Source organism: Pithys albifrons, chromosome 6, assembly GCF_047495875.1.
Source record: "Pithys albifrons albifrons isolate INPA30051 chromosome 6, PitAlb_v1, whole genome shotgun sequence".
NCBI classification, from domain to species: Eukaryota; Metazoa; Chordata; class Aves; order Passeriformes; family Thamnophilidae; genus Pithys; species Pithys albifrons.
In genome coordinates this window covers 13,347,724-13,361,728 of record NC_092463.1, presented here as the reverse complement: position 1 = coordinate 13,361,728, position 14,005 = coordinate 13,347,724, and the positions used below count along the sequence as shown (strand labels likewise).

At 47.4% G+C, this 14,005-nt stretch overlaps 1 protein-coding gene across 3 annotated transcripts in view; it reads right to left on the bottom strand.

The window, feature by feature from the left end:
* BCL11B (BCL11 transcription factor B) overlaps positions 1–6,181 on the bottom strand; it is a 96,612-nt gene extending 90,431 nt beyond the window's left edge. For all 3 annotated transcript variants that reach the window (XM_071557559.1, XM_071557557.1, XM_071557558.1), the window contains exon 1: positions 5,342–6,181. In XM_071557559.1, coding sequence (XP_071413660.1) covers positions 5,342–5,399 — 58 coding nt within the window. In that variant the 5' untranslated portion in view covers positions 5,400–6,181. The remainder of the gene's footprint in view (positions 1–5,341) is intronic.
* Between the last annotated feature and the right edge of the window lie 7,824 nt (positions 6,182–14,005).

Here is a 14,005-nt window from a genome sequence, read left to right as displayed (position 1 = left end):
ACGCAGAGGCTCACTCATGTACAGGTATCATTACCCCAATCGCTATCTGACAACAACATATTGAGAATTTAAATACTGTCTGTTGACAATAAAAAACACCGTTAAAACTAATTTTAATTAAAAACTTCTGTCCGTCCGAGTCAATTAATCAGCCGCGATTTAGCTAAAAATAGATTTGTCTCGCTGTTAGCCCCTCTCGGGCTCTATATAGATCTTCCCATGGAAATCCATAGTACAATTTTACGCTGAGCGCATTTTACGGGGCGCACCGGGAGCGGCGGTGCGGGCTCCGGCGGCGCATACCGCGCGTCCCGCGGCGGGGCCGGCGCGGCCATCGCACGGGCTGGGAGCTCCCCCTAGTCGCCAACCCGCGCCACTGGCGGCTGGAGCACACGGCAGGCTCCAACAGCCAGCGAAGTTTACTTTGGAAAGTATTTTCCATCAACAAACAACACAGAGCGCTAAAATGATCCAGGTAGGAAATGTATAAGAGAAGCTAACATCGTGTGCGAGGCATTTCTGAAGCGGACAGATTTGCTTGCAGCAAGCTCAGCCCTGGTAAGCGCCGCTGAAGTCAACCAGAGTCCGTAACTGATATCAATAATTTGTACCATTTCTACAAGCACACACTCCATTAAGTCACAACTACTGCCAAATATGCCACAAGACAACCCTTTGTTCTGCAGAGAAACATATATTTTGCACAAGACAAGGGATTCCACCATTCCCATTAGAGGCAGCCAGGTTGTAAAATCTTGCAGAGTTTTATTTCTCAGTATTTAAATAAGCCTTGACAAAATATGCTCTGCATCTGCCGACCAGCAAAAAATGCAAAATGGTTTCTCACCCACTATACGTCTACTTAAGCCATGGAACACATCAACCAAAAAGGACAGAAAAACATAAATCCAATATCTAGTTACTCTGCACTGGTTCTAAAAAATATTTTAAAGACAGGAAACTATGAAAATATGCCAGTATTTTTTTACTTATCTTGTAAATTCAATATAAATTTATTCAAATGAAAGGCAACCTGGAAGTCAACATCACGCAATCTTTAATTTTTTTCCTGTCCTATTTAAAGCAAACACATTTTAAACATGTCTTTTAAAAGCACATTAAGTTTTTCTGTGCACAACTATGCAGGTATTATGAAAAAGTCAGCCATCCTTAAAATAATAGTAATTTCCTGTCTAATTCTTCAGTCACAGCTTACATTCTCTTTGTATTAGAGTTGATTACATTGGTGTGGGTTTTCTTCTGCAGGGAATGTGTGGTAATTGCAATAAATCTAAATGCATTTTAAGAAGCTCCTTGAAGCAATTTGCAAAACTTTGACATGCAGAAAATCATAGGGGTTTTTGTTATTACTTTTAATAACTACATGTAAATACAAAGTGATACAGGAAATTATTGCTCTTCCTAGGAAACCTGTTGACCAGCTACTGAGGAGCCACCTTTGGAAAACCTGGTTCTCTGCCTGGAATTGTACAATTTTGCTGTGTCTTTCCCTCACAATCTTTGCTGCTGTTCTACAGAAGTGTTCTTGCTTTGCCGCCTTTTGCAAAACTACTACACCAGCAAGCTTTTCATATGGTCTCGCCTTTCATATTTCCTTCAAATGCAAAATGCAAGGCTAGTTTGAAAACAGATTGCTTAAGTTTAAAAAAATGAGGATCTAAGCTGGAAAATCAGCAATCTAAATCAAACCAAAATAATATTTCTTTGAACAGAGCAGCTCAATACCTCAAACTACTCTTCTCTACATAATCAGTTATTTTGCATTGTCATTCTTTTGCATTTAAATGAGCTTGGCTATCAAGTTTGCTCTGTCCACTACCAGTGAAGAAAGCTCCAGAGCTGCACTTTTTTCTCCATGTGTTATCCTTTCTTTTTGTCCTGCACATACATCCATTACAAGACTTCCTGGGTGAGCCTGGCAAGGACAGGCAGGCCACTTCGTTTTGCAGTCTTTAAGACTACTGTGTTAATGAGATGCTGCAACTCTGGAGCACAACTACACAGCAGTTTCTTTGCTTTTTGAGTTGGTTTGTTTGTCTTACACTCAGGATCTAAACGTTTCTCCAAACAACAAATGCACGAAACTAAATAAACTCCAGCTGAACAGTGTCAGAAAACCCTTTCCTTCTTCCCCCCTCCCCTCATCTCTCTCCCCATCTCTCTTTCCTTGCCTGGCACAGACCTCCAGTCCATCCTGAAATGCAACTCTCCTGAAAGATGCCAAAAAGGGAGAGAGTGGGGAAAAGCCCAAGCTAAACACGATGAATGCAAGATTTCTGAATACAGCATCAATTCATCCCGGCTTTAGGGGCTTGCCTTGGCGTTGGCTTTATTTTGTTGCAAGTGCTTTGGTTTCCCATTCTGCTGCCCACTACTTTCCAAACTCCCCTTCAGAGAGGACACTGCCTGGCTGCTGTCCCCCCATGAATGACACTTCCCGAGGAGTGCGGAGACTGCGACCCCGTCTCCTTCAAGCCAGAAGCTGAGGCTCAGACCTAAGCGCTGAAACGCCTGCGCTCCTGCTCCCCCAGCCCCAAACTCCAGCCCGACGCAGCACCCCCCAACCCCCACCTCCCACCATCTCCTCCCCTGGATACCTTCATTTTTTTCTGCCACTGTTCAGTATGCAGCCTGATTTCTCCGCCAGCTTCCTCAGGATGGAGGGATAGATAAATGCAAGAGGGGAGGGAGGGAAACTCGTACCGCTCTGCTCGCCATTCCTCCCCCAGCCTTCCCGCTAAACCCATTGTATACGCAAATCCTCGGCACCTTTGAATGCTCTCCTGCCTCATTATTTACCTTCAAGTAAAGCGATCAGAAAAGGAGATCAAATTGGAAGAACAGACCTACCTGGCTCTCTTCTCCACCCCACCTCCCCCCCCAGCCAACACCAACAGCAGCGAGAAAAGAAATGTTTCACCCCTTGAAACAAATTCAGACGTGTGCAGCAAAACAGATTTTCCACACACCCTCTTTCAACACCCCACATCTTCTCATAAGTGAGACAGAAAACAAGTGGGAGAAATTGCACTGGGCGATTAAGGGGGCTGTTGATGCTCTTTCTTTTAAAAAGATTTTTTTTTTTAAAAAAGGGGGAAAATAAGCCACCAATAAAAAGGGTAACACATTTTCCAAACTGAATGGTTAAAATCGAAGGACAGAGCGGGGGGAATCCACCTTTTATGGTAGTGAAAATCTGGCTCCAAAATAACAATGAATAAAAAAATTTAAAACAAATTAATAAAATTTAAAAACACACACACCAAAAACCAAGAAAAAGCTGAATATCAGATGCATCTTCATCAAGGTTTCACCAACTGATGGGCTTGGGGGGTGGGTAGTTTTCAAAACATAAAGACGCACACAAAAAATAAAGGAAATAATATATTAATATATATTTATATCTATAGATATATAGATACATATAAAGGGATCTATATATATCTAGATCTATATCCATAGATATATATAAAGGGAAATAAACAGCGAAAGAAACTAAAATTTCGGAACTCAAACCGTCCGCCAACAACCCCTTGCCAGAAAAAAAAAACCCACAGGAGGTGGAAAAATTATATACACATAAATATCTCGATTCCCAAGGAAGTCTTACAAATAGGAATTTATCACCGGTAACAAAGAAAAAGAGGAGCTTGCAAGCACCAAATGCTCCTGGCAGATGGCTCCTATTCTTGGCTTTCAGGGGAGGGGAAAGAAGCAGGGGGAATATTTTATTTATTTATTTAAATTTTTTAAAATCTCAACATAAATATTCGGATCCGCGGCGGCTCAGGCTCAGCCCCAAGCTGGCTCAGTGCGAGCCGCCGCCCCCCGCAGCACAGAAACTTGCGGGCTCGTCTTGCGGGGGGGCTCGGGGGGTGGTCCGGCCGAGCTTCCCGGCGGGGCGAGGGGCCACTGCGCGCCGGGCATTTAGTTTCTTATCACTCCCCCAGACTGGTCCTGTGCTATAGGGGGGACATGGGGAGCCGCCTGACCTCCCCCTTCCCCCTGCTCCGGTGGCGTCGGAGCAGCGGGGAGCGCTGGGGGCCCCGCGCCCCGAGAAGCGCACCCAGACATCGCCCCGCTCCTCCCGGCACAAGCCCCGGGGGACGGGAGCGGGGGAGCGGCGGAGCAGAGGAGCGGGGTGCCCGCGCGGGGACTCTGCCTGCAGGCGCTCCCCCCTCTCCCGGAGCTTTAGGGGTTGGAACGGGGAGGAGGGGGATGCTGGAGCTACGGTGGAAAGGAGGGGGGGGAGCGCCGCTTCCGCCCCCTCCCTCCCCCCCCCTCCACCCCCCCCCGCGCTCTCCCGCTTTATTTTTTCCTTTTTTTTTTTTTTGCGGGGTGGGGGGAACATATATGTGATATATGTGTATTTTCATTGGCGCTTTAGCAAAGTGCAGCCTCTGCTCCTGCCCCGCAGCCGAGCCGGTACAACTGACTCTCTCGCATTTCGTGCACTCCGTCCCTATCCCTCACCTCGGTTTCCCCGCACCCCCTGCCACCGACAGACACTCCCGCCCTCCCCTCGACAGCCCCTGCCCTGCTTCTAGCCCCAGCCGAGCTGGTTCTGCCTTCCCCTGCGTTTCGGAGAAGAGTTCTCCTGCCGGCGATGCACCTGGGGCGGGCAGGGTGCAGCTGTCCATCTACCTGCCCCGCGCCCCAGTGCCGGGGGGCTCGGCCCCGCCGCCGGCCCATCGCCTCTGTGTGCTTCTTGCTAAGTCCCCCCGGCCACTCCGCCTCTCCCCCCCGCGCTGCCCACCTTGATCCGCTTGCCCGCCCCCACCCCCTCCGCGGCCCGGCTGTCACGCCGAGGCAAGGCTCTCGGCCAACTTTTCCCACCGCTCCGTGCTGCCCCCGGAGCAAGGAACGAGGAGCGGGGCCACGGGCGAGCGGCTGAGCCCCGGCGGGTTGGCCCGGCCCGGTCCGGAGCAGCGCGGCCCGCTCCATCGCCCCCCGCACACGCACCCGCTCCCCGGGAGAGTCCCGCGCCCCCCACGCCGCTCTCTCCCCGCCAGCAGCTCCTTCTCCGCTCTGCACCGCCTGCCCTCCCGCCTGCCTGCCCGCCTCACCTCCGCACCGTTGCAAAAACGCACAGCAAACTTCGGGCTTCTCCCCCCCTCCACCCCCAGCCCATCCCCCCCAGCCACACACCCCCCTCCCCTCTTTAATTCCCTTCTCCTCTCCCTCTCTCTGAAGTCATTTACCAGCCTTGGTTGCTCATGGAGTTCCCCCCTCCCAAAAAAAAAAAAAAAACCACGCTTCCTCCCCTTCCCTAATTTTGCTTCTCGATCTCGACTCCGTCTGGTTCCAAGTTCAAACTTACGTGTGATAATCTCTCTTTGTGACAAGTGCTGCGGGTTTCCCTGCTTGCGACGGGACATTGCCCTGGCATTTAAACTGGCATCGCCTGGAGAGCTTCACTGGTTTGGGGAGATGTGTTGGGGGCCGATCCTCCTCCTCTTTTTTCCCCCCCTCTTTATTCTTCTTCTTTATCGCGTTCTTCTTTGAAAAAAAAATCAAAAACAAAACAAAAAGCCTCCTTTTTGTTGCTGCTGTGGTGCACTGGATGGGATTCCCTCTCAATTAAAAATCATCATCATCAGGAAAAGCTTTCTCGCTCTTTTTTCTCTCTTTCACACTCTGTCCTTTCTCCACTGCTTCTGCCACTTGGACTTCCAGAGCTCTTCTTGAACTTAGGAGGATATGCACCGCAAGTGACACTTTCCCTCTTTCCACAGTGCTTGGCAAATTGGCAAGTGCGCTTTTCCACCAGGACGGTTAAAGAAAAAAATAAAATTAAAAAAGCAGTAATTAAAAAAAAAAAAGAAAAAAGTACTAGAATTGGGATAGCCCACACACACAAAAAAAAATTGCCAAAAATTGTTTTTCAGAGATTGACCCTTGATGGGTAGATCTATAGAGAGAATTTTTTTAAAAGGGATAGCCGAAACTATGTCTCCTCTTCCCCAGTTCAAGTGGCACTGCTTTGCCCTGGTGCTTTTGGATTGCCAGTGCTCCTGCACCACTTTGCACTCTTCCCCCCTCGCCTGGCACTGGGACTGGAAGGAAGCAAGCCCCCAGTGCAGCTGGGCTGGTGCTGGCTATTACTATTATATATTGCAATGTGAAGATGGCGGAGTCCTGGTTCTCTGGGAGCGCTCTGTCTCTCTATGGCTGGGGCTGCCTCTGTACAATGGGATAAAATTCAAGTTCAAGTGCGGACGTGACGTTTAATCTGCACTAGAGACAAAAAGACCCAGAGAGTAGGAGCACTGGGGGCGACTAGCGGTGGCTTTTTAACATTGTACCCTGCAAGAGAACAAGAAACGCCACTCGCACACACCGCACACACCGCACACGCACACACACCGCACATACACCAACTACGGCACTCGCAGGGCTCGCCGCTGCTTCGGGCTTTGTGCTGCGCCGCTTTCACTACGTGGAGTGCCGGCGACCAGGGGAAGAGCGGGAGGAAGGAATAAATCTGCATTCTCACGCACGGCCAAACTTCCCCGAACCCGGCGCCGGCCGCAGCGGGGGCGGCTCGGGCCGAGGCGGCCGCCGGGGTTCGCAGGGGGCGCGGGCGGGGGGCGGCGGCGCTGCCCGCCGGTGCCTCCGCCTCGCCGTTATCCATCGCGGCCGCCGCTCTCCGACGGCCGGGCTCGGCTCTAGATCGTCCTCCTGCCGTCCGTGCCCAGGAGCGGAGGATCCCCAGGGGTCGCGGGCTGCTCTTCCTTCCCTCCAGTCGCCGCCGCAGCTCCACGGCGGCGAGCGCGTTGCCCATGCATTTCTTTCAAACAGTTTTACAACAACACAAATATCTGTGTGGGCTGGGGAGAGGGATTTTTTCCCCCTCCTCTCTTCCCTACCCGAAGCGCGATGGTAACGGGACACGCGCGCACACCCGATCCGCACACGCATACACGCTCCGAGCTGCTTCTCCCACCCCCCTACCCCCCTTCCCTTAAAATCCTGGCAGAGAGTATTTTTTCTCGGAGGAATTAAGTCTCAGCCACGAATGGAGACACGCCGAGTTCCCAGGAACCTCATCCCAGTGCACTTGTCCTCCTATTTCACACGCAGGTAAATGCCCACAACTGCGTGAGCGTCTAACTTGGAAGATTCCTGGTAACCAACTTTTTCCCCTCTATCTGCGCTCTCCCAGCCCATCTTTTGCGATTGTTTCTCACTCTGCCCCCTCCTCTTCCTCTCCCGATAAGTAAATAGTTCGGTGCAAACAGCTTTTCAGCACCAAGTCTGGCCAGGGCGAGGGGAAGGGGAAGAGGGGAGGCCTGGGGACTCGTAAGCAGATGGAGCAGAAACCCAAGAAACCAGCCTGTATCCGAAGCCCAATTGGAGAGTCGCGCTGCACTCTTGTCATTTACTTTCCACGTTAAATGAGTAAATATTTTTTTATTAAATCGCATGAGAACATTGATGGGACTAGAATTCATCTCGATGCCCTTAAACAGGTTTGAGAAGAATTTGGCTAAACAGCACTGCTCTCGCCTCCACCGGCAAATTTGCCTTTCCCTCCCCACGCCTGCCCGCCCGCTCACAGTTCGCGTTCCGCCGCTGCCAGTCCCCGGCCCCCCGGAGCCCAGCCTGGCGGGGCGCCTAGGGCGGCCGAGACCCCTCAGGGCGGCCGAGACTCCAGCCCCGGCCGGGCAGCGGGCGCCGGCACAGCTTGACCGTGCCCTGCGGTGCCCGGACTCGGCCCTCCGCCTCTGCCAACGCTCGGCAAACGCGTACAGGACCTTTAGCGGTGCTTAATCTGCGGCGATTGTTCGCCGTGTGTGTTTGGTTTGCCCTGCTCGGTCCTGCAAAGGGAAATGACCGTGATGATGGCAGGGCCCCCTCCGGCACCGCCGAGTGGGGAGGGACGGGGCCGCGGCCCCAGGTGCCGAGGGAGAGCCGCCTTTCCAGGCTTTCGGGGCAGCTGTGTCCGAGCCGGGGGAAGGGATGCGGCAGCCTCGAGGAGGGGATAAGGGAGGGAAAGGGGCTCCCCTCGACGGCCTCCGCGCCCACGGGGAAGGGGCTCGGGAGGATCAGCGGGGATAGGGTTGCCCGCACCGCTGTCCCCGCTTTGACTCCACTCTGCTCCCGGTTGGGAAGGCCGAGAGGCTTTGTGTGGCTGTGCTGCCGTGCTCAGCGCGGCCCGTCCCCAGGACAGGCTGCGGGGCTGCGGCCGCGGGGGTGTTGTGGGGTGCAAAGTCCGGCCGCTGGCGGCCGCGGCCCTTCTTCGGCGAGTTTCAGGAAGCTGCACCCCTTCGGAGCGCGGCTTATCGGGAAGTTATTGGGCATCATCTGTTGATTAACTAGTGTCTTCCAGTGGGCACCGAGAGCAGGAGATAAGGGCCGGCAATGATTGACCAGGCGGAAGCTGCCCGGGGCGGTGGGGCCACCGCATCCTCCTCCCGCCCCTCCGGCTGTCAGCAGGGCTTCGGAGGTTGAGCCCCCAGCCTGCCTCCTCCTCCGAAAATACATCCCAATAGAGGAAAAAAAATTCCAAAGTGATTTCTCAGTCTTCTCCTTCCTCCCCTGTCTGGCACTTGTTATCATTAGCACTGAAAGCTGTTAATGTCTTGTCTCACAGCTCCCCCTTTAGTCTCTCTGCTCTCCCTGTCTCGCGTTCAAAGCCAGATCAATAGCAGGCTCTTTCTAACCTTGACCTATCCCTCGACCTGCCTCCATCTGCAGCTGGCCCCGCGCTTCTGTGTCTCCCCCACCCGCCGCAGCAGCCTCGCGAGAGGGCCCGGGGTCCCCGGGGGCTGCCCAAGCGGCGGCCGCGGCCCCGGATCGACTCCCTTTGTCCCGGTCTGCGCGGCCGCGCTGGGCGTCCGCGGCCGGGAGAGGGGCCTGCGCCCCCTCAGTCGGCCACTCCGCTGTCGTGGGGCTGCTGCTCAGCTCCGGCCTCCGACACTGGTCTGCAAACTTGGGGCCGCAGCTCCCAACGACAACAACAAACACCTAAACCCCCCACAAAAATATCACCAAAGGAAAGAAAAAAAGCCCAGGCAAAACGGAGCATAACCTGCAAGAAGAAAGGAAGCTTTTCGTTAGCTTTAGTAGTACTATGGTCCCTTGTTTTCAGTTGGGGGGAGCTCTGCTGCACAAAATACCTTCTATTAAGATAATAAGCTTTTCTATCTTCATAAAATATAAGGGATTTGAGGAGTCCTCATCTAGAAACACTGTTCTTATCATAGGGAAAAACAAGCTCACCTAATGTGAAATATTCCATTTTATTCTATATACAACAAGGCGTGCTGAGTCAAGAACTCTCAGTACACACATGCTCAGCTTCTGGGTTTCTTCTTTTTTTTTTTTCTTTTTTAATCGTACAATGTCTTTAGCTAAAATTTGGCACTGATATAGATGCACAAATAACAGTAGCTTAAGTGTAAAGAGAAAGTCCCAATATCCTCATGGAGGGAAAGCACGATGTGTCACTTGGACACATTTTGTATGCATTTCCACTTTCTCCCCATTTGGTCAAATAACTTTTCAGTGGAAGAAAAATTGGAGCTACTGATTCTGTGTGATGTGATTTTGGTTTCTTCCCAGACTTTAATGAGAAAGCTTATGCTAAGTTAGAAGTAAATTGTTTTTGATACAGGTCTGGGTGTTGGGCTGGGAGTGTTGAAGGGGGGAGAAGAGAGGGAAGGAAGAAAGGGAGGTTTGAGACAATCTTGACATAAATGAGGCTGCTGTCTTCATTCTGTTTGAATCTTTAAATGTTGCCTCTTGGGAGGGAAAAAAAAAAGAAAATAAACACAAGGCGTTGATCTGTTCGGCTTATTTAGCCACTCCACCTTGTGAAACGGCACAGAAACACAGGATCTAACCAGATCATATTTACATACATATTAATAAAGCTCCCGAGGTGGCAGTTCAGCCTTCACATACAGTGCAAGGATCTCTGTGAGTTCTCATTTTAGACCCATAAAAACAGATAAAAAGAGGTCTTTTGGGCTTCCCTGAATATTTTTCTGCAGTGGTTTTATATCATTTCTGAAAATTACATAGTTAAGTGGCATCAAATTTCTGGGTGATACAATAACTCAAAATGTGTAATTTTTTTGTATCAAATCACTTTGCAGCCATAAACAGAGCTTCAGAACCTCAATTAGGGGAATGATTTGGTGGAGTTTTCATTTATGGCAAACAGTAAAATTGTTCTTGTTATCCATTCAAATATATATAAATTGCAACATTTATTCACTTAATTTTCTTTTCCATGACACTGGTGTATTTGAGAGTGCAGTGAAATGAAGACTTAAGAGGATAATGCATTATCCCCTGCCCCATTCTCAAGACTTCTTGGAGTGAGGCAGAAGAGATGAGGATGTTTGTGTGTTTTCAAGACATTTGTTGTCCCCTTATTTTTGGTGATTGTCACTTGCTGATGTTTCTAGGAGTGAATTCAGAAAATGGATTTTCTCAACATTTACATTCTAAACCTTCCCTGGAGTCTTTTCCTCAGTCAGTGGTCTTTCAGTTCTTTTGAGGGGCGGTTCTGTTTTGGTTTTTGGTTTTGTGCTTGTTTTCCTTTTTTTAAATTCATGCAGAGTCCCTCATTTTTCTAAATATTTCCAAGTGTTAAATGTACTAGATAACAGTCCAAATGCTGGGGTCGAGTTTTCACCCACTCCTGTTTTCAATGAAAATAAAGAGAACCAAAACAATACCATTTCTGCCACCCAAAAAAAAAAAAAAAGAGAAGAAAAAAAAAGATAAAAACTCATGGACCTGTCAAGTCAGAAGAAAAACACTGTTTTCCTTTTTAAGTTTTTTTAAAAATCAGATTGAATGCAGGATCAGTCCATGTTTTCCTTCTTCAGCTCTAGAAAGTCTATTCCTAAAGGCAGAATTTGGTCTGTTAAAGCTTCACCTTTTAACAGTAGAGATTCAGTTACATCCCCATTGAAACCACTTGTAGGATCTCAGGGAGAGAGAAAGCTGCCCCTACATTTTTACCTTGAGGATCTCTCTAAAAGTCAGATAAAAATTGTCTCCAGCACCTTCTCTCATCCTGCAGAGAACCACCTGTATCTGTATGCACATGCCATCAGGCAAAGGTAAAGGGGAACATGTTTTACAAGGATCCAACATAAATAAGAGTCAAACATCCCATCTGCTATATGTACTCCATCCCACTATGAATGCCATTTGTGCATTCACATAGCACCCACTTTAGGACTGTTATTTACAAAAAAAAAAAAAAATTGAAGATGGGCAAAACCCACTGTTGCTGGGAAGGCTTTTTTAAAAAAAAGCTGGCACATCTTCCCTAACAACTTCAATCCAAGGATTGTTTGTGTCTTTGGAAAACAAATGTCATCATTGCTTGGTGCAGTAAGCTAAGTTTTGTGAACCAGCACTAAATTAATTGCAAAATTTTTTTTAAAAATCCATGAAAACCGCATAGAAATTGAGGGCTATTTTTGTCTGAAGAGGTACTTTAAAAACTTTGTCCATTATGGAAATGCATAACATGGCCTTGCATAAGAGAGATGCATGTGCAACTTGGTTTGTGTGTGGAGGGGACAAAGAACCCTTCCTCCCTTCAGAGGTGCTCTTCAGAACTTACAGTCTGAAATTTGGGATCCATACAGCTCTGCTCTGCTTTCAAGTGGAAGTTTCAACCAATTTCTTCTCTTTCCCTTCTCAGATGATTTTAAGAGGATTTGAAATCTTTGGATTGTTTAAAATAACAAAGGCCTCTAAGCTCTGAATTTTGCAATGAAATCTTCAGCTTGAACTCATGACAGAAACATTCCAGTCTGTCTCTCGTGAATCATGAAAATCCGAATCTGAACATCAGAAGAGAGCAGCAACTCATTCATTCTTGTTCTTTATCCCTTTATGTTCCTCCTACTTTATTTTATTTAAATAGGGTATATCCATAGTAACAGCTTAGCATTGTTGTTATTATTATTATTTTTACTATTTTAACTCAGGCAACGAAACTCAAACAGAAAAATTCATCAGTTCCTAGGTTCAGTATCAGCCTCTGCAGTTTCATTATTCCTGTTGACAATTACGGATTGCAGAAGTGTGGATTCCTGGCCGGGGAGTGCTTGTATATTGCACCCAAATTACACATTCCTGTTCATAAAGAGTGAAGCAAAGTATGAATGTTAGCGTCATTGCTCGTGTCTCAGGCAACTACTCACATCTTAATTGAAAATTATCAAATAACAGCATTCTTTTCAACAAACACACAACATCTTGCCACGCTCATTGAAGATGGTTAAGCTGGAAAGCCAGGGACAACAGCTGGTATTGGCCATAATACATGCCGAGTACACACATGTGTGCACACAGACACATGCCCCAGCCCTGGATTGTGTTTCCTTCGAGGATGCTGCTCCTGACTACATGATTGTGCTTCCCACTTTCCCAGTTGTGATTGCACCTTCTCCCAATGCACCTCACTTTTGGCTTCTGTGAATGAGCTGCAAGTCAGCGCCACAATGATAGATCAGTTCTTTCTCTCACCTCCACTGATGCCTTGAAATGTAATTTAGGATTATCAGTCCACCTCACCGCTGGGTGGACCAGAGGTTTGATAGTACCCTAGTCAAAGGCCACTGAGAAGCAGAGCATTCACAGAGCATCAAATGAAGTCATCTCTGAGCCAACTGTTCCACCTGGACCCCACTACAAATTATTGTTTTCAATTACCACCTGTGTACTCCTTCCCATGCAACTTATTGATGTAAAATTACAACAACACTGGTATAAATAAGTTATGCTGTGGTTGTAAAATGGAAGAAATTTTGTTGTAGCAATTATGTTCAGCAAGATGACAAAATAAATTTCCAGTGCTGTGCTTGCAGTAACCTGGGGAATTTAAACCTCATAATTTCCATTCATTTCAGATAATTTGGAGTAATTTCTATATGTAATAACTTTGTAATGAAAAACACAGCGGTACTGAAGTGATTTCAACCTTTTTTTTTTCCTATGGTATACATGGTGCAAAATAAATAATAAAAATAATATTTCCTTTTTGTATGTGTTCAGTAATTCTTTCAGCAAAATCATAAACTAATACCAGGACTAAATCTCTGTCCATGAAATGAAAAATAAATTGAGTTAAAGAAAGTGAAAAAGTATGAAAGGCCTTGGATGTTTTATTGTGACTTTATTAAATTGTATCATCTCTATGCTCTATGGTATCCCTAGGGGTTACTGTTCTGGGGAAGGGCAGAGAGCTAGATAGATACATGTCCCTAGATCAAAAGCAGAGATGGTTGGTGGAAATTCGTATGAAAATGTTTAATTCAACCCCTTATTTTTTAAAATGGAAAATGGAAGTAATAATAAAAAAAATAAAATATGAGAGAGGTGTGGGATAGTACAAGACAAAAGGCACAAGTCACTTTGGGGCACTGATTTTCATTAGTGTATTTGATGGTAAGTTACTTAAAGACTGTAAACATGTGTAATCACAGAATTCGTCTCAATACAAGGGAATAGCATTTAATTAAAGATAAGAAAGAGTGCTGTACATCACTGAAAAGCTGTATCTGTGTCCTACTTACCATCACAACACAAGGCTATTAATACAGAATAAACAAGAAATCACGTGCTCTGCTTTGTGGAAAACAGCGATTTCCTTGGGAAAAATAGTAATATGATACCAATAATATTACTTTTGCATTTCTGTCTCACATGCATCTCCAGGTGGTTTATAAAGGTGTGTAACAATTGAAATACTTCTAATAATAGTATACAAAAGGAGACATAAAAGGTACTCCTATAACCTTGAAAGATCATCCAGCCAAACTGTGGGACAGAAGCAAAAATGCAAGATTACCAAAGCTGGAAAACAGTTCTCTTAACTCCTTGAAACCTATCTCCTAAGAGCACCTCTACCTGTCTTTTTAAACAACAGCAATATTAAACTGTCATGTGATTACTCAGTACTAGGCTACTGAGCTGTACAAGTAGAGGGCCAGTTTGAGTATGTTCC